Genomic DNA, 22,898 nt, shown 5'->3' on the forward strand with positions numbered 1-22,898 from the left:
CTTGGATTCCCATCCTAAACATAGACAAGTTGGACGTTTGATTGAGTATTTCTGTGTCAAAAATATGAAGTCAAGCGACTTCAACACTTCAACGCTTCAGCGCAGCGTTCCGGGAAAGCAGCGCTGCATTTGAACCGATTTGAACGCAGAAATGACGGGAAGCTTCACAACAGGTTGTGCCGCAAAAGTGGATCTACACAGTCACTGCTGTCACAGGACTTCACGAAATCAACAGTTACCGAAGAAGTGTGTTTTTGACGGAGCGGTCCCAGCGATAAAGGTTCACGGTTGTGCTTTGGAAGCAGCCGGTGAGTAAAACTGCTTCAAATGTCTTTTGTTGGCTATCGTCACGTGAGTAAACATCAGTAAACAACACGATCGTGTATAATGTTAGTTAATTTATCAATGGAGCATGTGATCTATGGTGTGTGTTTAAATACATTTGTTTAGCTGACCACTATTGGTGTCAGTTTGATTATTGTAAAACCACCCAAACATAAACCTAGCGTTCTCACAAAGCGTGCTTCATCATTCAAATGCGCTAACGGACTCCATTGTTGTTCTGTGTATAACGTTACACTAGTCTGACGTGCAAAACCGTTTTTCTTGCTACTGCTAAGGTTTAGTCGCATACAATAGTCCATAAACCAAATCATGTCCTCATAAACTGCGAGTAAAGACACAAATGTTGACAGGCCACTAAATAAAGTCCATACCACAGAGACGGACGTCCTGCTGTTGCTGTTTCTATTTCAGCCTCCGAATGATTCTAGATTATATCTGTATTAGTTGAATCTGATTGATAGCCATGGTTTATTTAGGGTAGCGTTTTCTTCTCCACGCTTGATGACGTCACCTCTTTGTGTGTGCTTGTCATTCTTTAGCTCCGACCACACGATACGCCTCCAGGCGCTCGGTTATTTCCGGAAAGACTCGGTACCGTACAGCCCATATTTCTTTTTTTTTAAATATGATAAAACTAAAGACTTTTCGGAGATATGAAGGATGCAATACTACTCTATAGGTACTTAAGATTGACATGAGATTAACTGAAACTGAGTGTTTCACCCCCCCTTTAAATTATAAATAATAGAAAGTGTGCCATTGGCTAACATATTAGAATTGTGCAACTTTTGAAATAAATATTTCTGACGGTGTGAAAATGTTTTAGTTGGTCTAATGGGGGTTATGCACTTCTGTATTCTTTAAAAAAGGTTGCATTGTTTCCGGTTCAGGTCTTTTGTATGTGCTTTGTTAAATATAAAGTGATATTGATGAGCATAACCGACGTCTGTTGCATATGCAGATTGATATATAAAAGTGTTTTTGTTCTTCTTTTAGTTATGTTTGTTCATGTGACATGATTTAACACAACAGATGTGGAACATGTTTTTGCAGAATTACACACACACACACACACACATGTATATATAAAATCTGAAGGTCTTCTAGATGATTTATTTTCTACTCTCACTTAAGAGAGTCTTGAACATTTTAAAACCATACTTTTGAATAAGAATTATGTGATGCCAGCTGTATTAAAATATTTGTAATTAAAGGACCTATGTTTGTGATTTATTAACGGGGCATTATTTTTCTGTTAGAGAGAAAAGGTATCTTCTTGTCACACTTATAAGAACCATGAAATTAAAATCGACAATTCTTATTTTGTTGTGGAATATTGCAGTGTTTATTATAAATAATTTATCCGTGCACAGCTTCTTTTTTTAGGTACCCTCATAATCTTTATTCAAAATAACTTCCCTCCCGCCGACTTCTCTTCTCTGGTGATGTTTACTGGCGCGAGGACGGGAAACCCTGTCACTCACATGAGATCCACCAATAGCAACCCATGACCATCCAATCAATTTCTGATGGAAAAACTCAAGTCCTGCCTTAATCTTTTCTTGTTAGAGAAGTTGTTTTCCTCAGATATATCACAAGATTATCACAACTTTCCTTTTCCTTTTTTCTGAACTTAAAATCATTTTAACCAATATGTTGATTTTTAGTTCATTTCTGTCATTTCAGAAAGCTCCCTTCATCTGATCAACCCTTTTCCTCACTTTCTGCTGACACAGTTGCTTCAGAAGGTCGGCTGGGGTCACTTCTGTCCAGTTCCTGAAATATTCTACTACAGTGCCTGATGCTTTGCTTCAGCTCCCGCAAGTCTCTTTGAACTCCCTCCAGGATATTAAGTTTTGACAGTTTCCTGTCAATTGAGGCCAGATGTCCCTGATCGTTCTCAGTGATGTCTGAACTCTCACAGTTGATTGTTGTCATGCTTCTGCACTTCGGCTCCTTCAGAGTCTCCTGCCACATCATCTCAAAATAAGAGTCTATGAATGCCTCCAGCTCCTCGATGTTACTGTCACCCCATTGGTCGATTAGGTTCTGCAGGCTCTCTGATTGGACAAAATCCATAAAGGCTCTTTCTTTTGGCGTTTGAGCTGTGTACGGTGTATTGCTGTGGTAATATGGAGGGACTGGCCAACAATACCTTTCCTTCTGTGATTCGTTCCTGAATTGGACATCTATTGGTTGCTCAGTTGGTGAAACATTGAGCACAGCAAGAGAACCTGTTTCAGGTCCATCTGTCCTATTGACACCAATCCATGAATCATTTGGGTGAAACCATTCTGAACTGTTGAGCACCACTACTAGTCTTCGATGAGAGTTTCTGGGTAATGAGGTCCTACATAATTGAACACTCCTGCAGGCCAGTGCGTCATTTTCATTTTGCGAAGGATTGGAGTCAGTGATGGTAATTCTCGGATCACTGGATGTAGATGAGAGCGAATGTTCAGAGATCCCAAACATTTGATGCTCTCCTGGAATGTCAGCATCACCTAGAAAAAGAGTTACAAACACTTGAAATATCCATACAATTCCAGAATCAAGCAAGAATATAAACCTAAATAACTTACATGCAGTAATACTATATGCAATAAACTATGGAAGCTTGGAGAAAAAAACGTTGCATGTTAACTCAAAATTGTGAGATATAACCTTGGAATTGCAAGAAAAAAATGTCTGAATTTTGAGATATAAACTTGCAATAGTAAAGCGTAATAATTGTAAGATTAAAGTCACAATTTTTTCAATGGTGAAAAAAGTTTCAATAATAAACTGAGGAGAAATAATACAACAATAACAAAAAAATACTCACCATGATGGATGTTTGTAGAGCTTCTACGGAGGTTCATTTGCTTTTTCCCAGTCTGTATCCTTCCTCTGCACCTTGTGTCCTGTACCAGAGGTTGTTTAATGTTCCCTTGAATTTCTGTGCTGTTAACCATCTGCTCTAACACCATCTCCTCTATCTTCTGCATCAGTTCTGCGACCTGAGTGCCATCGTCTTTGATCTTGTTGTTGAAAACCTGGTACATATTTCTGCATTTCTCCACCAGTGTCTGAAGTGCATCTCCTTCACTTTCAATGTACTGCTCCACGCTTACATCACCGAGCCAGTCTCCGTTTGTGAACAACACAATAGTGCTGCTCCATGCTTTCCCTCCCAGAACATGCAGATGATCCTGAGCTGCTTTCAGGTTATTTCGTGTAAATGAGGAACTGGCATTGACAACCAGCAGGAGGATGCAGATCCCGCTGGCTGAACCAGAAACCCAGTCATGAAGAAGTTTCCTGCTGAACTCTGGGATATCTGCATACTCGGTTGTCCAGCCTGCTGTGTCGATGACCTCAACTTTTGTCTCGTTGAACATAATGGTACCTCTAATGGGTTTTTGGCTGTTGGCCTCTTGATTATCATTACCCAAAATGCAGCATGCAGAGGACGTCTTGCCAGAGTGCTTGCCGCCCAGGAGAAAAACTCTTATAGCGGTTGGTAATTGCACTTGATCTATTAAGAGAGAAAAAAACGTAAAGGTTAGTTCACCCAAAAATGTTAATTCTGTCATCATTTACCCACCCTCATGTTATTCCAAACATATACGATTTAGAAAGATATATATATTTTTTAATAAATCAGATTCCCTGCATTGAAAATCCATGCAACCAAAACGATTTAATACAAGTCTAACATATTTATTCAGGGGTTCACTTGAATTAATTTATTCATATGGTTTTAAGCTTAATTTATGATATTTTTGGCTCTTCTAAGTTTTGGTTGGATGGACTTTCACAGGAAGGAAGGCAATGTTTCATGAAAAATATATTTATGTTACAAATGTTAAATAAATACTTTAAATCAGGGTGAGTTAATGGTTTTTGGTTTATCATTTTTGGGTAAACTAACTCTTTAAGTTAAAGGTACCTTATGTAACTTTTTTTGATCAAAATGATGTGTAATTATATGTTAAAACTAAATTTAAATGAGTAATCATCAATCCTTCCAAAAATGCATTTTTGTCTGATTCATTATGTTAAACCTATTATAAGTGGCTTTCGCAGACAATTGCATACATACATCACTCGCCTGTGCTTGTCTTGTCATATCATAAATAAAGAAAAGTTTCTTCGGCTACTTAAACGTGTGTATGGTGTAGGAGAGGAAATAGATTAGTTGACACAACGAGTGGAGTAGATAAATCTTCCACCTCTGGGTAATCACCCGTTTAAACAAACACAGAACAGAGGAAAGTCTGCTGACAAAAAGAAAATGTGACAGAGCTCGTAATAAAACAAGAATCAACATTGGCTTGGCTTTTTGGAGATGGTGGGAACTGAGGGATTTTAAATGTTGTAAAAGCGACGCGGAGATGGTGTTTTTATTACTTAACTGGTGAATATTTTATGGAACAGATAAATTACCATATCTAACAGAGTTCATTGTAAAGCATTATCTGCTGTCAAGGGTCATTTTATAATGGTTTGTTGTAATGCTGTAATACATTTTTTTTCCTCCAAAGAAGTACTGTATCTATTATTGGTACACTCTAAAAAAGGCTGGGTTAAAAACAACCCAAGTTGGGTTGAAAATGCACCGACCCAACAATTGGGTTGTTTTAACGCAATGGTTGAGTTGTTCTTACCCAGCAATTGGGTTGTCCTAAGCAACATTTAACCCAACCACTGGGTTAAAACAACTCAACCACTGGGTTAAAACAACCCAATTGTTGGGTCGGTGCATTTTCAACCCAACTTGGGTTGTTTTTAACCCAGCATTTTTTAAAGTGTATGAAGACTTCGGCTAGTCAGCTTGAGATCCTTTCGATTTAAGGACATGAAGAGCCGAAGCACAACGAAAACGATGTTATTGTGCAAAATGTGTGCAGTTTTGTTTAACTGCCAGAGGGCCAAAATGTACACGGTGAACCTTCATACTCAAATTTTGTATCACCATCTAATTTATTAGATGATGCTAGAAGATAAGGTTCTTGACTCACTCTTAAAAGCTCTCAAGCCTTCTCTTCGTCTCAGCACCTTTTCACACCGCAGCTTTGCCTTGTCTTCCTGTGCTTGCCGTTGTCTCTCAATCGCTTTAAAAAGACTCTCATCTGTTTGAAAGTGGCTCACGCTATTTCCTGCTGTCATCTCCTCTATCTTCTCCAATAGCTCTGTTGTCTGGAACTTATTCCCAAGGCTCTTGTTGTTTAGCACATGGTAGCGGTGTCCACATCTCTTCACAAGCCACTTCAGGGTCTTTCCTTCACTTTCAATGTACTGCTCAATGGTTGTGTCACCAAGCCAGTCGCCAAAGGTGAACAGCACTATAGAGCGATTCCAGACGTCCTTACTAACAAGCTCTATATGCTCTTCAATGGCCCTCCTGTAGATCTCTGTGAATGACCTGTCCAGCCGCACCACCAAAAGGAAAGCGTGGGGACCGGGTGGACACAGATAAACACTGCTGACTATTTCTTGTTTGTCAAAAGCGGAGGAATCCTGGGTAAAGTAGTTCATCCACCAGCCAGGTGTGTCTACCACTGTCACCTCTCTTCCCAACATTGTGAACGTTATCTTCATGCACCGTGTGGTCCGCTTCTTTGCTGTAAAACTTAGGTCGCTTCCAGCTGCTAGAATGCTGTTTCCCGTCGAGCTCTTCCCTGAGCCCTTTGCTCCAAGCAGGACAAGTCTTATATTTTGGTGATGAGATGAGTGCACTGAAGGGAGGAAGAAAAAGTTTTACTATAAAATGCATGTGATAAAATACTAGTGTTAAGTCACATTTATTTATTTAACACTTTATACAGATACGAAACAGGAGAATAATGTTGTAAAATGTATTAGGTTCTCCCAAAGTAATGAACAAACATTCCTCCAGGAATGGTAATAAAGTCTTTAATAATGCTCAAAACATTATCACAAAAACATTATTTTATATATCGTTCATGAAAGATTAGTTCATGTAAAATTTTATATAATTCATATAAAACATTTTATGTTAATTCTTGTTTCAGATTTGCATAATAAAGAAAAAACATTAAAACATTAAAAAAAACTGGACATTTTGAACATCCAGAGAACATTCATAAAAAACAGTTTATAATAACTTAATAACACAAACATTAGAGAAACATTCTTAGAACAAATGTTTGTTAGCTTTGTTGCAAAGTTAGTGTGATTACCCAGCTCAGTTAAAATATGGTTATGCATTTGTCAGTGATAATATTATTGACTTTTCTTTAAATTGCACATTCATTTTCATAAGCCATATTTGGACAGGATTAGTTTAAAATGGAGAGGTGGGGTAAAGTATAATTATTACAGTGTCTCATTGATTTTAGTCCCATCCAATGTCAGTAAAGATTACAGCGAATTTTAACTTCTGTAAAAAGGTCCGCAAAAATGACATCAGGTATTGATAATCACATGCAAAGAGACCCACTGTAAATATACATTCCTGCATAAAAGTAGTTACCCCTCCCACTTCTGGAAGTTTTACTGAGATTTCAGTAAATTCAGTATCCTGTGCGAATTGGCCATGAATATTATAGACATCCTGTGGTAAAATTAAGCTACATTGCTTTATCTACCCTTGTAAAACTAATCCGAATGGGGCTTTAGTACCTTATTTTAAAACTCACCCTTCAGAGTAGATCTCAGTTTGTGTATCTTCATCAGTCTCTGATGAGCCTTGAGCTCCACTTCCCTCTTCCTGTCCTCTATCTCCTGTAAAGCCTTTACATCCATTTTGAAATATTGTCTTTCATTCTCTGCAGCCATTTTGTCGATTTTCCCCATCAGTTCCAATGCTTGGGTGGCACTGCATGTTTTCTGGGTATCAAGAACATGAAACCTGCCACTGCACCTCTTCAGGAGCCACTGGAGGGGTTTACCTGATGCCTCAACATAATCTTCAAATGATTTATTTCCTGAGTTTTTGCTTTTTGTGAACAGCACCAGAACGTGACTCCAAACCTTTTCTCCGAAAAGCTTAAAATGCTCTTCTACGGCTCTCCTCCGCTTTTCTATGAACACCGAGTCTGTTTTCACCACCAGGAGAAATACGTGAGGCCCTGGGAGACTCAGGTAGACGCTGTGTCTGATTTCCCCCCTGACTAGCTCGGGTGTGTCTTGTGCAGAGAAGTCACACCACCAACCTGGGGCATCCACCACCGTCACACTTCTCCCTTGTACCTCAGCTTTTCTTTTTAGGCAAGTGGTTCGTTCATGGAGGACGAACTCTTCCTGGTTTAAGATAGCGTTTCCCACTAAGCTCTTTCCAGAATTTCGGCCTCCAAGTAGGATGATCCTCAACTCGAACAGATGCCGCACATTCCCTTGATTAAAGAGACCAGATTAGAAGACATTATATCATTCAGAGCAGAGGTTAATACCCATCGAACAGGGATGTTCTCAGAACTTTAGCTAACATTTTGGAATAGTTAATAGAATGTTTGATTAGAGTTATCTGATCTTCAATAATGATCTCAAAACATTAACACACATTCAGAGAACATTCAGAAATAACTCACAAAACGAGTTAGAAAATTCTTAGAACATATTTTTGTCATGTCAGTGCTTCTATTGTACTCAAGCCAGAGCAGATTAATAATTCAAGAAAAAGACAAGACTGTGAGACATGAAGTTAAAATATAACCTGATATTACACATCTAAGTATGCAACGTTTATAAAGAATACGATCCAACTTGCACTTCTAAATCACAGCTAAAAGATACAAATACTGTCTCAAATGGCGAGTACATACAGTAAATAAGAAGTGTGAAATATGACAGTAAAATGAAATAATAGCACAGGTGTTGATAAATGGGATATTAATATAAAAACGTGTGTGGTACATGAGTAATCAACCCCCCCCCCCAACAAAAAACATAAATGATTGTGAAAATGATATGTCTGTGAGGACATTTGTCAATACATATAAAGAAATTTAAAAAAAAAAACTTACTCTGATCCTGAGAAGTTCCCTTTAGAGCCATAATTTGTCACGCAGCTGTTTTATTCCCATTCAGAATACAAAACCAAAATACATCTGCAATGGCTCACATATAGGACGTAAAAAAATTCCTGCACTTTTTTATTGTAGTTTTGTTTCCAGTGGAAATGTCCGGCACAAGTGAATCATCGTTAGGTGTGTTTTGGAACATGTGTAATGTCAACCTTTTCCATGGGTCCGAAGTTTATACTGCAATAAACCAATCCCTAAAGTCAAATACCAAAATGCCACTCCTTCATACACAGAGCCATATACTTTTGAGGTTAAGCTTAGTGTCTGTTTAATGCTCTTTAATATTAAATGGGTAATGAAAAATGAAATATGAAAGCTATGTAGAATCATTATTGCATTTATTGTTGTTACTTTCAGGATGATATCACGAATCTGTACTTTTATCTTTGTTATCAGTGTTACATTTTTGTCGTTGTTTGTGATTATTGTTTCAGAGAGACTGATCACAGAGAGAAGGGCAACGTTCACAACAGTTAAAGCTTAAACCCAAATACCACAAACAACCAGCAAATCTGAGTGTCCTCCTCAAGAGAGTGACGAAATACAATACAAACAGAAAAACACAGATAAGCAGTTTGATCATGCACTCCATGAGACAAGAGGTCAGTCAACTGTGGGAAAGAAAACAAAAACTCAGAGGCAATGAAGACAGGAGAGATTCCTGTGAAGAGACAGGAAAGGCAGCAAGGGAAGAAGCGCACAGAGAGGAAAGCAGCAGCTCATGCATGGCACACTTGCAACGAAAAAAAACAACACACTGATTGAGTGGACAGAACCGACACTGAAGGTGAGACGAGGTTTAAACTCCAGAGATTTTAATTAACCATGCATGCAGATTTATTGTGTAGACTAACAGTTTTGTTCTCATTTTTCTTTCATCAAAGACCTCATTAACGACCAATAGGCTACATCTTGCAATAAACTAACCGTGATGTGCAACTAGCAAGTCAGTTGCAAGTTATAAGGAGAGGGACTTTCTCATTCTATTGAGTGTATGATTGGACAATAATCTGTGTAGTGCAGGATGAGTCATCAATATTTTTGGTCCATTAGCATGGCCTCACAGCTACACATGGACTGTAAGCAAGCATGGACCGGTTTCGGTGGAAGTGACTTAAACTGCAATTCATCGACCGGTCGCTAGAGACACTTTTTATTTATTTTTATAACTAATCGGTTTAAATTATACTAAGCCTTAAAATTCTGCATATTTAAGGGCGGGACAAATTTATGTGACAGGTGGATTGTCACCATGGTTTAACACACAACTTGTGTTTCTGCAGAAGTGCTAACCACATTGCTCGGTAACCGAATAACTGCCCTGGTCCACGCAGCTCTGCTCTAATAGCATTCCTGACATCGTTTAACGGCGACTAGTTTTTTCTTCTGAACATACCTGCATCCTTCAGATGTGTTTTTAAAGAGCGCAAGCTAATTTTAATATCGTGATTTGTCGCCAGCATGTCCACAATCACGACATATGAATGTCCATCTTCAAAGTAATGTTTAATGTGTTCCATTTTTAATATTGTTTAGGCCGAGGAAAAAATAAATGCAAAACAAAGTTCAACAATTACTCAATTTCTTACTTCCTGTAAAGCTTGATTGACAGGTGTCTCGTCCAATCATAGGGAAGTATTCCATTCTCACGATGTACCTACCTTTTCCGGTTTGTGTGAATTGTCGTTGTGTTTTCTGAATTGTTATTTTGGTTTTGAATTTGTCGTTGTGTTTTCTGAATTGTTATTTTGTTTTCAAAATTGTAGTTGTGTTTTCTGACATGTTATTTTGTTTTTAGACTTGTAATTGTTTTATTATTTGTTATTTTGTTTTTTGGATGTGTTAATTTGTTTTCATAATTGTGATTTGTTTTGCACCTCTCGGCCACCGTACATACTGTAGCCTAGCCTACACATGAATAATTGATTTTCATTCTCCATAATAGGCCTATACATAGCCCCCAATTTTTTTTTTTTGAGTTTGCCTCTAGTCTAATGGTAAACTACATGAAGATGATAATGACCAGCTTTTTCTTGTCATCATTTTTTTTACAGTCTATGGTCATCATCCATAACACAAATTCAAATCTGCTCCCGCTCTTCTTCGCGCCACAAGCACACCGGAAATTGTCATCGCCCCATTCCCCCTGGTGACTGTCACTTCCGTATGATCGTATTAAGCAACACGCCGCTGCGCGACACATTCACGTACACACACTAAAGTCCAAACCGCTCTTAAAAACCGGATTTATCACATCGAAATGCATATCAAAACAGGTGAGGGTCGCCTTTAAATTGTACTTTGCTACATTTGGATGTTTACGTGCGGGAGTGTTTTGTAATACGAAGTTGTTTGTGCTCGAGCGGGACGGAGTGCGCTCGAGACTTATGAAACTTTTGATTCTGGCTGTTTCTGGATCTTTCCGAGGTCACTAACATCTTTCTGTGTTGTCGTTTATATTTAGTAATGATCTGAAATAACAAACAGGGGCTGTTATTTATTGTGACGCGTCGGGTTTGTTCTACTGAAGGCGGTTGTTATGGGCGCTAAACATCCAAACACAAGCGGCCTGCTGTTAGCGTTAGCAATCTCAACACACGTACAACTTATAACTTAAAAGCTATTTAACCTATATTTAACGATATAATTCGTGGGTTAGACTTTAACCGTTCAACAATCGCGTCTGTTTAGCTCATTTAGACTATATAAAATGTGTGCCAATATCTGCGTGTTAGTGTCGTTTCCAGTCAGACCGGTGGTGTAAAAAAAACAAATCGTCGCTGAAATCCGTATCGAGATGTTATTAATAAACGTTATTTCGTAGGAGATATTTTACAGAGCTGTCCTTGTTTCTTCAGTTAGGCCTCTCCGAGTTTGTAGATGTGTGAATGAGGCGCCAGATAGAAATTTCCAGTTACTTCTTGCCACGGCTCACTGATTTAAGACTTAGGACACCGATTGCTTTGCCTAGGGCATTTGTTTGCATTCCTCCTTCCAATGCATTCTTTAAGATTTATATATTCTATCATTCCATAGTTATTAATGTAATGTGTATGCTGTTTCTCACATTAATCCTAGACTTAGATTGTACAACTGAATATGTTTCACAACAATTTCATGATTAAATAATTGGATATGATTCCTTTTTTAGGTACTTGGGAAACAAGCAATGCAGTGTGCGAGTCTGACCCCTTGTGTGATCCGGCCGTCTTAGTGTCACCCCCTAAATCAGAACCACAGATCCGAAACCGTCGCCTCTCTCCCGGCTCTGGCAGCTGCGGTGGAGGAGGAGGGGGCTGTTCCTCTGGGATGGATAAACGTCAAGCCTCGCCAAGTAGCCTGGAAGGTTCTGTCAATGGGGTGGGCCACACCCAGACCTTCACATCTAGCCGTGACAGAGAGCGTCGCTCCTCAAATAAAGCAAGGAGCTTTCGACGAGATGGCCCGAGAGCAGGGCCACGTTCAGATGACAGACACTCCAGAACCGGTCTGAAAGAACGATGGGTGGACAACAGCTTGTCTTTGCTCAAACCTCCACCTGCTTTCCCTGTGAAAGACAGCCCTGCCAAACTGCAGCCAGCTGTCAGCTATGCCTCCAAGGTGAAGGCAGGAGGAGGTTCTGTCGGGGCGGCAGAAGAGCCACCTGGTATTGGGGTTTTGCTGCAGAACCAGTGGGGACTGAGTTTCATCAGCGACGGCCCGGAGGCAGATGTTCCCCAGGAGAAGAGTCCAGAAGTCCACCCAGTAGCTGGAGAGGTTACTGTAAAACCCTCAGAGTCTCTGCCCGGTCAGGTGCAGAGAGGCTCTGAGAGTTCGGAGGAGCTGCTGCTTAGCTGTCGTCATCTTGAGGAAGCCTTGGAGTATCACACACACGGTAAGATGATTAAGGTTGCACAAGGCATTAATGTTTGTCTAACCGCTCTATGCTTTATCTCACTGATTTAATTTTTTTCCACAGAATGGAACGCAGTGTTATGGAGACAAAAACAAGGTTGGTGTGTATTAATTTTCATTAATTAGTGGTCGACTGATATTTCCTTATTTTTTCTTATAGAGCATATATAGCGTTTCGATTAATCGTGCAGCCCTTATATGTGTGTGTGTGTGTATTTTATATATTTATATATATATATATATATATATATATATATATATATATATATATAGAGAGAGAGAGAGAGAGAGCACCTTTTTTTAAAATAATACATTTTTTTTAATTATAATTGCTGATATGAAAATTGTATCACGGTGAATTATATGAAAAAAATAATCTGAACTTGATGGATAAATCTTTAAAATAAAGGTATTCTTTATATGGTAACTTTGATTCTGTAATCCTACAGTATTTGTAATAAAGGCATTGATAGAAAAATGATTACATCACAAGTAAACTGTAACCAGCAATGCATTTAGTAGTCTGGTAGCATATTTTTTTCAATTAAAGACAGGTAATGTTCATTTTATGCACAGCACACTGTAAATATGATATGAATTAGACATGGAATGTAAAAAAGATGGACGATGGCCCTTCACTGTCTTTCATTGTAGAAAGCAGCAGACAGTGAATATGGTGCTGACATCTTGCGCTGATTTGAGGCCTGTGTCTGCACAGTAGATTAGGTTTCCGCAGGCCTTAAAGTCTTAATTTGACCTTCCACAATTTAAGGCCTTAAAGATGTCTTCAATTGGATCTGAAAGTCTTAAATTGAATATCATGGCATTAAATTAGGGCCCTATATATCCTATATATATAGAAGTCGCCCTGGAGTCGCCTGCCTAGCACACTAACAATTGCAGAAAATGTGGAATAAACTGATTCGTGTGGATTAGTTTTACGGCCTCTGAGTGAACTGTTTGAAGCGTAACTGTCATTAAGGGGGGCGGAAATATTTTTAATGAAATCGGAAAGATCTTAATTTGTGTTCCAAAGATGAACGAAAGTAAAATTTAAACAACAGTATAACAATAAAAACTTAAAATATACCATCATATAACCTGCAGAAACACTTACATTACATCAGTGTGATTTAAAAACTACCACAGAAATCATCTTTAGACAACATTTATTGAAGTGAAGTTTAGTCTGTCTCACATCCCATTAGAATTTAATTTGCTGAATGCTGATGGTTAAGTATTAGAGCATTTGCCTTTGTTACTAATAATTGATTGTTATACTTTTTGCATATATTGTATATCTTTTTAACAGTTCTTTATAATTTATACAGAACTGTTAAACAGAGACCATAAACTAATGAAGAGAATAGGAGCTATGAACCTCAAGTATTTGTCAAAGTCCCACTTCTGACACATCAGCCGAACAGAAGACTTATGTCAAACCAGTAGTTAAGAGTGCCATATATTGAGTGATTTGGTGATATATGGGTTGAGCACTATTATTAATCTCCATAAAAGATCAGAATGATCATTAACAGACTGTCTCTTTCTTTTTCAGACCCCGCAAAGGTTGTCTGGTACAAGAACGCCCTGGAGTCGCCTGCCTAGCACACACTAACACAGCTTCACAAACACACACACATACTCGAGACACCCCGCACTCAGGTTATCGTCCCCTCAACATTTATATCGAGACACTTTGGACTTGTTCCCCTTTGAAGATCGATGTCTTTGGACTTCTCGGTTGCCTTACAACAGAGTCTGCCTCAGGCGCAGAGTCCCTCTGCATACCTCTGTCATTTTAATGGTGGAGAATTGTCTCTTTTAAGGAAAAAAAAAAAGCGTTATCAAGCTGCAATTTTATTTCAGCGAACTGCAGTTTTACAGTTAAGAAATCCCTTTTATTCCTCCCTTGTTCCTACTTGTGTGCGACTGGTTAAATCAAGCACTTTCTGACCTGTAGTTGAACGTCATCCCTTTCTCTAAAGACTCAGCTCGTTTTTAGAACCAAATCCAGAATGTCTTTCTTTCTTTTCTTTTTTTTTCATCAGTCTTCCCTTCCACAATAATCCCTTTCTTCCCACATAAATTGTTCTCATGAAGTTTACAGAGGTGCAGCTGGCACGTTATGGCAGCACCTTCAAATGTCTATTGGTCTTAATGCTGTTTTTTAATATATATATTTCACCCAGATTGAATGTCGGTCATAAATCCTAATAGGAATCCGTTGCTGTGTATGACCTCATTTTCTTTCTTTTTTTTTAGAAACCTACAAATAATTTACACTGGAAGGTGTTCAGAGATTTAATCGAACAGTGTTGCATAATAAAAATGAATAAACTTGTTAAAATATTTCATGGTCTTCTGGTTTTTGTACAACCCAGAAATGTATCTGAAATAAAAAGATGGACTTTAAGTATTTCAGAAGTCCATTCATTTTATAAACAGCTTGGCTGCATGGGTGTTTGACTGTGTGCAGTATTCACTTTTATGACTGGACTCATAATCCATCGATTAATCTTGGGTTAACTTAACGTCTTTGACAATTCACCACCAGTACCTAAATTCTGCTGCCACATTGTCCATCTGTTTAATGTGATTGCATGATTGTGAGTATAATGCTTTTATACAGCACATCATGTGTAATCAAAAGATTTAAGCCTACAAGAAAAGACAAAATTGCCTTCAACTGGGATATAAAGCTTTTTTCTGTCAATAAAGTAAGGAATATTGAATTATGGAATCATCGACTTTATTAGAAATGTATTACTTTTTAAAGAAATGTATTACAACTTGGTGCCAATTATATTCATAAACATCAGTCTCGCCATGTGACCTCTACTTCATCTGTTCTGTACCTGAAAAACACAAAAGACAGGAAATGAATGATCAGTTATACAAGAGAAACAACTTATCTCAGGTCCATATTTATCTCGGCATGCAATGGAACAATCAGTGGCCTGATGATAAAATTGCACCGTTATCTTTTACGGAAAGCAAAATATGTGCACAAAGCAACTGAATGTGATGTGTGTGTGTGTGTAGCTTCTTGATATGTGATATTGATGTATTTGATAGTTATTTGTGAAGTTGTTTACCTCTGTGTAATCCAGGAGTCTGCCAGCTCTGTGACCTGACCTGAGCGGAACATTTCCCAACCGGCCTGAGCAATCATTGCTCCGTTGTCTATACAAAAACTGAAGGCGAGATATCACGTTTAGAGATTTACAATGTAATGAGAACAAGCTGTCAGGAGCTCTTTAAGCAGTGACATCCTGAAAGAAGGCGATCTTTCTCACCTCTCATCCGTGGCAAAGATTCGAGCACCTCTCTCCTTACACATGACCCCCATCATCTCCTGTAGACGCAGGTTACCTTTAAAGAACACATTCAGACATTGACAAAACTGCAATACAGAGACCCACAAATGCATTTCAAGTGTAGCTCTTACAGCCGACTCCACCGACGATCAGAACCTCCTGAGAGCCGCAGTGAGCCATGGCTCTTTCTGTGATCTCCACCAGCATAGCGAACAGAGTCTCCTGTCAATCGCATGCTATTTTAGTCACTTCTCATAATTATACAATAATGTGCGTCTTATTAGAAGCATGATGGACATAGGTACGTACTTGTAGGGAGAAACACAAATCCTCAGGTGTGCACTCAGCTGTACTCAACATTTTGTTGGCAGCGTCCTGCACGTGAACAAATTCTTCAGTGAAAATATATATATTTTTTACAGAACAGAATTTGAATGCATCTCCCAGTCATTCATCTCACCTCTATATAAGACAAAATCCCAGAAAATGACACATCCATACCCTTCACTGTATACGGCAGCTCTATATACTTGGTTCCCCTTAAGAATGCATACATACATATACATGTATAAATCAATCAAATGCTTTTACACAATTTAGATATTTAATGCTTGTACACGAAAAATTATAAAAGTGCATGGAAACGTACTTCTTTGCCATCTGTTCAATGTTGTATCCAGGACTGGGATCATTTGATATCTGTTAATATAACCAAACCAAAGTATAGTTTCCAATCCTCCACATTTGAAAAAGAATTCAGAAACATTCAAGGCTATCAAACAAACAAGATTCTATGTGCACTTTGAAGTTTATTAAAGGGATAGTTGACCAAGAAATGAAAATTACCCCATGATTTACTCACCCTCAAGTATTGATTAGACATATTTTACTCTAATTAAAGTAAGATTAAAATATTTCCTGGCTCTTCCAAGCTTTATAATGGCAGCTCAAAATTTGAAGTCCAAAAAGTGCATCCATCTATTATAAAAGTATTCCACACAGCTCCTGCGGGTAAATAAAGTCCTTCTGAAGTAAATCCATGCATTTGTGTAAGAAAAATATCCATATTATTATCCATACATGTTATAAAGTAAAATATCTAGCTTTCGGAGGACCGGCTTCTGTATTCAACTTATACAAAAGCGTAACTGGTGCGGCGATGATGTCGGAAGTAGCGTAAGCGTTTTGAATTGCGAGAGGGATTACACTTAAGTTGAATAAGTTCAATTACATGTAAGTTGAATACGGAAGGCGATCAGCCAGAAGCTGGATATTTGACTTCATAAAGTTTTAAATATGGACATTTTTCTTACACAAACCCATCTGTTCACGTCAGAAGGCCTTTATTAACCCCCAGACTCGGAGCTGTATAGATTACTTTTTGTAATGGATAATTATATCCCTGATTGTATTAATCTGGAAGAAGAATGTCATCTACACCTAGGATGGCTTGAGGGTGAGTAAATCATGGGCTAATTTTTGGATGAATTATCCCTTTTGGCACTGACCTTAATGACCCTGGCAAACCGGTCCAGGCAGTTTCCCACAGCAATGTCAATAGTTTCTCCAAATATTCTGTAGCGTCGTTCAGAATATGCAATAACCTGTAGAGAATTTGTGTTCATATAAATTGCAAGAAAAGTGAGAATGGCAATGATAATGTAATGAAGATGGATGTATTATATTGAATTGTCTGCACTTTATTGTATAGTACACTTACTAAAAATAACTAAATTAGAATTTTTTTTGTTTTGTTCAATGTGTAAGAGATTATAAAGAGCACAAAAATTCTCACCTGAGTATTTCCTCCACTCACATATAGTACTGTGGGGTTTTGGGCATTGGTGATCAAACGGCCCATTTCTATGTGCCCAATACAGTGGTTCACCCCCAACAATGGCTTGCCCCACAACTGGGCGACTGTCCTTGCCACAACTGCCACTGTCACCAGAGGGGCCCCCATTCCGGGACCTGTACAACAGGAGATATTTGATAAGTGCTCTGGGAAAATGCACGGCGTACTAGAGGTAAGCAAAAACATTCACCTTTAGTGTACGCCACACAGTCAATGTCTGCAGGTTTCAGCCCAGCTTCATCAAGCGCCTCCTGGAGGACAGTGAGAATCACTCCGCGATGGTGTTTGGCCGTCTCACCAGGTAGGAACCCTGGGAAGATCATAAAAATGCAAAAATAAAATAGTACTAAGAAAGCACGGTGAAACTGTTCACTAGAGTTAAAGGGATAGTTCAACCAAAAACTAAAATTACCCCATGATTTACTCAAGTCATCCTAGGTGTATATGACATTCTTCTTTCAGACAAATACAGTCTGGGCTATATAAGTATTCTGGCTCTTCCAAGCTTTATAATGGCTGTGAATAGCAGCCCAAAATTTAAAGCCCAAAAAAGAGCATCCATCCATTATAAAAATGCTCCACATGGGTTCTGAGGTTAATAAAGGCCTTCTGAAGCGAATCAATGCATTTGTGTAAGAAAAATATCCATATTTATTAAACTTATGGAAAAAAGCATAACTGGTGCGACCATGACGTCGGATGACTCTTTTAGGCTTCAAATTTTGGGCTGCCATCAGTTTATGGGTGAACTATTGGGGGAACCCTTTAAAGATTGAGGTCTGATGAGCTCACCTTGGCCAGGTGGGGTGATGTATGTGCGCCTGGGGTTTGACAGAACCTTGCCATCTCTGATGATACCCACACCAATCTTATTAGCACTGCCTTCAAATCCAATCACCACAGTCATGGTGTCTGCTGGGAGAATAAAACAGGAATCATTTGATGGAGAGAAATGAAATACTATGTTACAATTTTTCCTCAAAATATCTATAAAAGTCTTAATGTCTGTCCTGCAATAGTACTGCACTGATAGTATGTTGTGAATACAATATTAAAATAATAGGTTTAAAATATACACTTAATTTTATTATATATATATATATATGTGCATAACTGCATATCATTAATACATCGTTTTGAATTAATTCTTTCTGCTGATGTCTAACTTAGCTGTCACGGAGCTCTGTGACATGCGTTGGATAAAAGAGCCTAAACATTAATAATATTACTTACATTTGAGAGATTATCATGGTTTTGGTTAATTTTAATAATGCATATGCTAAAAATTATGCTTTCCCCTTGTTTAATCTCTTATTTTTCACATCCTCTTCACACTTACCACACTCGCTAGCTGAAAGACCATAACAACAGTTAAAATGGCGTTTACAAAATGCCGGGATGAAATTGATGGGCATAATAGCGATAATAAACTTTCAAAGTTATATGAATGTATTTTAAAATCTAAAAAAATGACCATTCATTTATGATGTACAGAAAATAAATGTATGGTATTTAAAACAAACATTTTAAAACACTTATTTTAGTCAGGCAATATCTTAGGCACCTCTTTTGGGGGAAGCGTGCGCCTCATGCACACTGCCGAGAGCTTCGTCTTCTTCTGCCCGTCCGTGCAGAGAAATTCATACTCCTGCATAGATTGAGCCTTCAGTGCAATCTCAACCAAAGATTAAAGTGTTAGGTAAGAAATAGCTATTTGTATATAATGCAATGCAAATATATATTCAATGACGTTTCAACGCGACCAATTATGTAAACATTTAAGCTAAGCGTGCGAGACATTGGTTCTTATTGTTTCATTCATTCAGGCCGCACTTTTGGCCAACTTGCAGCCTGTGAAGTCAATTGGCTAATTTATGTTTGTTCGTTATTTCAGCGCTCTACAAACACATGCATTTTGGTTTATGTAAGTTTTCTGAGCGCTTGTATGCAAATTAATTACGTTCTTACAGTCTTTGTTGTGGGTGGTTGCATGGCTTGCAGCGCACGATTCTTGAACATTAACACATTCCATTGCGCATGTCCTCTCTTGTAGGTTTACGTGTGTGTGCTGTCAGTTTCTTTCGTGTGTGTGGTCTTAAAACAACTGTAAACATGCCCAAAAGAGCCAAGAAGAACGAGGAAGCTGTGGATGGGGAAGCTGGCAATGGAACTGGTACAGTATTTTTATACTTTATGGAAAGGAAAAGAGCTGGCATTCTTACAGATTACATCAGATAACATTAACCTTTCTGACACAGCACCTGCAAAGAAAGAGAAAAAGGGGAAAGAGCCAGAGGCCCCGATCTTGTATGAAGACCCTCCAGATAAGATGACCAGTAAGGATGGCCGTGAAGCCAACATGAAAATCACCTCCTGGAATGTGGACGGTCTGCGTGCATGGGTCAAAAAGAACGGCCTTGATGTAAGAGATCACATGACTCATGCACTCAATATTTAAAGTGCCCCAGTAATGCTAATTTTAAGGTTCATAATTTTGTTTTGGATGTCTCCTATAGATTTTTGCACACATCCAGAGTCAAAAAGCACTTCACTTTTTTTTTTCTCCCAGTGTCTGAAACGGTTCGATAAAGGATTCAGTCTCTAAATCCTTCCTTTCCAAGAGCCTACTCTGCTCTGATTGGTCAGATGGCCCAGTCTGCTGTGATTGGCCTACTGCTTACAGAATGTGTCAGAAACAAAATGGCCATCACACATCTCTCTGACACATCTCTCAAAATGCATCTCAGCGCTTGATAATTGCCGTATCGTTTTACCATATTGATCTCATCCTTTTGATGTTTATGCAAAGTGGATTTTCTTTTGCACGCGTAGAGTGTCTTCTCGACGTGTTGCCTTGACTGCGTAAACCAAACTCTTCTAAGCTACAGCTACAGTGTTTGAGGGTGTGTCAAAGTAGACATTTACAGGCAGCCAATGAAGGCATAGGCTGGCATTATGCATTTTTGTTACAAACCAATGTAGGTCCGTTTTGCAGCACAGTACATTTGCAAATGGCTTTATATCACACTACATGAAAGATAATATCTGAAAAAACATAATGGGGCACTTTTAACACATCGATTGTGTTTTACATGCTTGTCATGTTCTGTCTTTAACACGTTAACTCATCTCTGTCTGTTTATTTAGCATTTGTGTGAGTGTCTATGTCAGATTATTAGAAATGTGGACCATTTTCCACTCCTTTGTATTGGTGTGCTTGCAGTGGGTACGTAAGGAGGACCCAGACGTGCTGTGTCTGCAGGAAACCAAATGCGCTGAGAAGTCCCTGCCGTCCGACATCACTGAAATGCCTGAGTATCCACACAAGTATTGGGCTGGATCAGAGGATAAGGAGGGTTACAGTGGAGTGGCCATGCTCTGCAAGACTGAGCCCATCAGTGTCACCTACGGGATTGGTGAGTGTAACAAGGGATGCAAAATTATACAGAATTCAAAATTGAGAAGTATGAGCCAGGTGAGTTGGGTAATGTCTGTCTATGCAAGCACCGAGAGTTTGTGTTGCTTATAGTGTACATTTGGAACTGCAACCATACATTTGTAATGAGAATTGTTTATTAATCTGTTGTTAACAAAAGAGATGCTTTAAGGTATTCCTGCTGTTTTCCGCTAAAAATAAGTTCAGCATTTGAAATCAAAGAATAGTATTGTAAATACTATTGTTGTCTTGTAAACAAACCAAAAAAAATATTTTTTATTTTTCATTAGTAGTAGTATTAAAAGTACAGACTATCCAAAATGAGCCATTTCAATCATGCATGACTTTCTCTTTTCTGCTGAACACACAAGAAGATATTTTGAAAAATGTAACAGTTACACTTCCTTTTGTATCGACAAAAATAGATGTAACTCAATGGGAACTGAAACATTTTTCAAAATATCATATTTTGTGTTCAGCAGGAGAAATAAATGAAATACCCCTTTAAATACTGGTTATTTTATAGTACAGCAATATAATTACGATAGTAATTTATTTCTTTGTTGGTTAAATAATAATATCATTATATTGTAAGATTAGATACAAAGAGTTTTTGTCCACAGCTGATCACATAGCTGTTAACCCACATTTGTCTTTATGCTGTATTGTTCATCAGTTGCTATTCATGCTCTCCACACATTTTCTTTAAAAAATAAATAAAAGTGTTATTAAAAACTAATCACATTTTTTACACTCTTCTCCAAAAAAGTTTTTAATAAGTTTAATATCTCTTTTTGCTTGAAAATAGGAAAAGAGGAACATGATAAAGAGGGCCGTGTTATCACTGCCGAGTTTCCATCTTTCTTCCTGGTCACGGCGTATGTGCCCAATGCCAGCCGTGGTTTGGTGCGGCTCGACTACCGCAAGACCTGGGACGTGGATTTCCGGGCCTACCTGAGCGGATTGGACAAACGCAAGCCCCTGGTGCTGTGTGGAGATCTGAATGTGGCCCATCAAGAGATCGATCTCAAAAACCCCAAGGGTAACCGCAAAAACGCCGGATTCACCCCAGAGGAGCGTGAGGGCTTCACGCAGCTTCTTGAGGCTGGTTTCACCGACAGTTTCCGGGAATTGTATCCGGAGCAAGCCAATGCCTACACTTTCTGGACCTACATGATGAACTCTCGAGCCAAAAACGTCGGCTGGCGTTTGGACTACTTTGTGCTGTCGAACGCATTGCTCCCGGGTCTGTGTGACAGCAAGATCCGAAACTCAGCTATGGGAAGTGACCACTGTCCTATTACCCTGCATTTGGCTGTGTAGAGGAGTTTTCTCAGGGCCACAACCACTCAGTTCCATAAAGAGAGTCCCTGGTTCACTTTTTAGAGCTTCGTGCATAGGCACAGAAGGGTCAAGTCCTGTTAGTCCTAGATTAGCATTTTCTTTCTGAAAACCAAATACATGTCCAAGAATAAGAGTATGTGCATATATTGAAGGAGTCATGGTTGGTTAATCACATAGTTTTGTAGTCTTGCAGCTTTTGTTCAGTCTGCTGTTATTGCTCTTGAAATCAGATCGATAAATTGTTTTGAAAATCTACATGACAACCCCTGCCAAACTACTGTAATAAACATCGTCTCAGTGCTGTGATTATAGCAAAATGTTTTGAATCTTGTAAAATACCTTGACCCACAAAAATGTGAGATGCAATTTGTTTGGGGATTTTGTCTTTGGTGCTATTTTAACCTTTGGATTTTACAATACTCCCAACTTAGTGAAGTTAGTTGTAGTTAAGTCTTACATATATCACATAAAGACCAATGATTTTGTGCTGTTTATTTCATTCTCTGTCCATCTGTAGCCCTTTTTTCAGGATTTGAAATAAAGTAGTTTATTAAAAAATAGAATGTGTCTGATCTTTTTTTTTTTTTTGACCGTATAAAAAGTCATTAACAATAAAAAAAAAAAAAAAAAAGCCTAATTAGGTACAAATGAAACTGATAAAAAATGTTTTTGTG

The 22,898-nt window shown here is 38.4% G+C and overlaps 4 protein-coding genes across 10 annotated transcripts; 2 read left to right on the forward strand and 2 right to left on the reverse strand.

Annotated features, from left to right (window-relative positions):
• Positions 1 to 1,276: 1,276 nt before the first annotated feature.
• On the reverse strand, positions 1,277 to 10,098 carry si:ch211-214j24.15 (GTPase IMAP family member 8). The gene is made up of 6 exons (XM_067428348.1): positions 9,965 to 10,098; positions 8,316 to 8,552; positions 6,990 to 7,685; positions 5,349 to 6,065; positions 3,170 to 3,862; positions 1,277 to 2,849 (listed from the first exon to the last, which is right to left on the reverse strand). Exons 2-6 carry the CDS (start codon positions 8,344 to 8,346, stop codon positions 2,050 to 2,052), a joined length of 2,937 nt encoding a protein of 978 aa, XP_067284449.1. The 5' UTR covers positions 8,347 to 8,552; positions 9,965 to 10,098; the 3' UTR covers positions 1,277 to 2,049.
• A 403-nt stretch (positions 10,099 to 10,501) lies between these two features.
• Positions 10,502 to 14,621, forward strand: si:ch211-214j24.10 (uncharacterized protein LOC558894 homolog). The gene is made up of 4 exons (XM_067428104.1): positions 10,502 to 10,651; positions 11,527 to 12,249; positions 12,334 to 12,366; positions 13,828 to 14,621. Exons 1-4 carry the CDS (start codon positions 10,636 to 10,638, stop codon positions 13,875 to 13,877), a joined length of 822 nt encoding a protein of 273 aa, XP_067284205.1. The 5' UTR covers positions 10,502 to 10,635; the 3' UTR covers positions 13,878 to 14,621.
• A 378-nt stretch (positions 14,622 to 14,999) lies between these two features.
• Positions 15,000 to 19,104, reverse strand: osgep (O-sialoglycoprotein endopeptidase). 6 transcript variants are annotated; one of them, XM_067427542.1, is made up of 12 exons: positions 19,009 to 19,104; positions 18,237 to 18,359; positions 17,635 to 17,754; positions 17,385 to 17,560; positions 17,098 to 17,193; positions 16,239 to 16,288; positions 16,050 to 16,128; positions 15,899 to 15,964; positions 15,721 to 15,811; positions 15,569 to 15,644; positions 15,368 to 15,466; positions 15,000 to 15,127 (listed from the first exon to the last, which is right to left on the reverse strand). In XM_067427542.1, the coding sequence occupies exons 2-12, from the start codon at positions 18,349 to 18,351 to the stop codon at positions 15,088 to 15,090; spliced, it is 1,008 nt and encodes a 335-aa protein (XP_067283643.1). In that variant the 5' UTR covers positions 18,352 to 18,359; positions 19,009 to 19,104; the 3' UTR covers positions 15,000 to 15,087. The 6 variants fall into 6 exon arrangements, with proteins under 6 accessions (XP_067283643.1, XP_067283645.1, XP_067283640.1 ...); XM_067427544.1 differs by having other exon boundaries at positions 18,237 to 18,356; positions 19,009 to 19,031; XM_067427539.1 differs by lacking the exon at positions 19,009 to 19,104 and adding an exon at positions 18,784 to 18,916.
• On the forward strand, positions 19,008 to 22,772 carry apex1 (APEX nuclease (multifunctional DNA repair enzyme) 1). 2 transcript variants are annotated; one of them, XM_067427545.1, is made up of 6 exons: positions 19,036 to 19,143; positions 19,339 to 19,368; positions 19,498 to 19,617; positions 19,703 to 19,866; positions 20,668 to 20,860; positions 21,689 to 22,772. In XM_067427545.1, the coding sequence occupies exons 2-6, from the start codon at positions 19,353 to 19,355 to the stop codon at positions 22,201 to 22,203; spliced, it is 1,008 nt and encodes a 335-aa protein (XP_067283646.1). In that variant the 5' UTR covers positions 19,036 to 19,143; positions 19,339 to 19,352; the 3' UTR covers positions 22,204 to 22,772. The 2 variants fall into 2 exon arrangements, with proteins under 2 accessions (XP_067283647.1, XP_067283646.1); XM_067427546.1 differs by lacking the exon at positions 19,339 to 19,368 and having other exon boundaries at positions 19,008 to 19,143; positions 21,689 to 22,771.
• Positions 22,773 to 22,898: the final 126 nt, after the last annotated feature.

Source organism: Pseudorasbora parva, chromosome 20 (genome assembly GCF_024679245.1).
Source record: "Pseudorasbora parva isolate DD20220531a chromosome 20, ASM2467924v1, whole genome shotgun sequence".
NCBI classification, from domain to species: domain Eukaryota; kingdom Metazoa; phylum Chordata; class Actinopteri; order Cypriniformes; family Gobionidae; genus Pseudorasbora; species Pseudorasbora parva.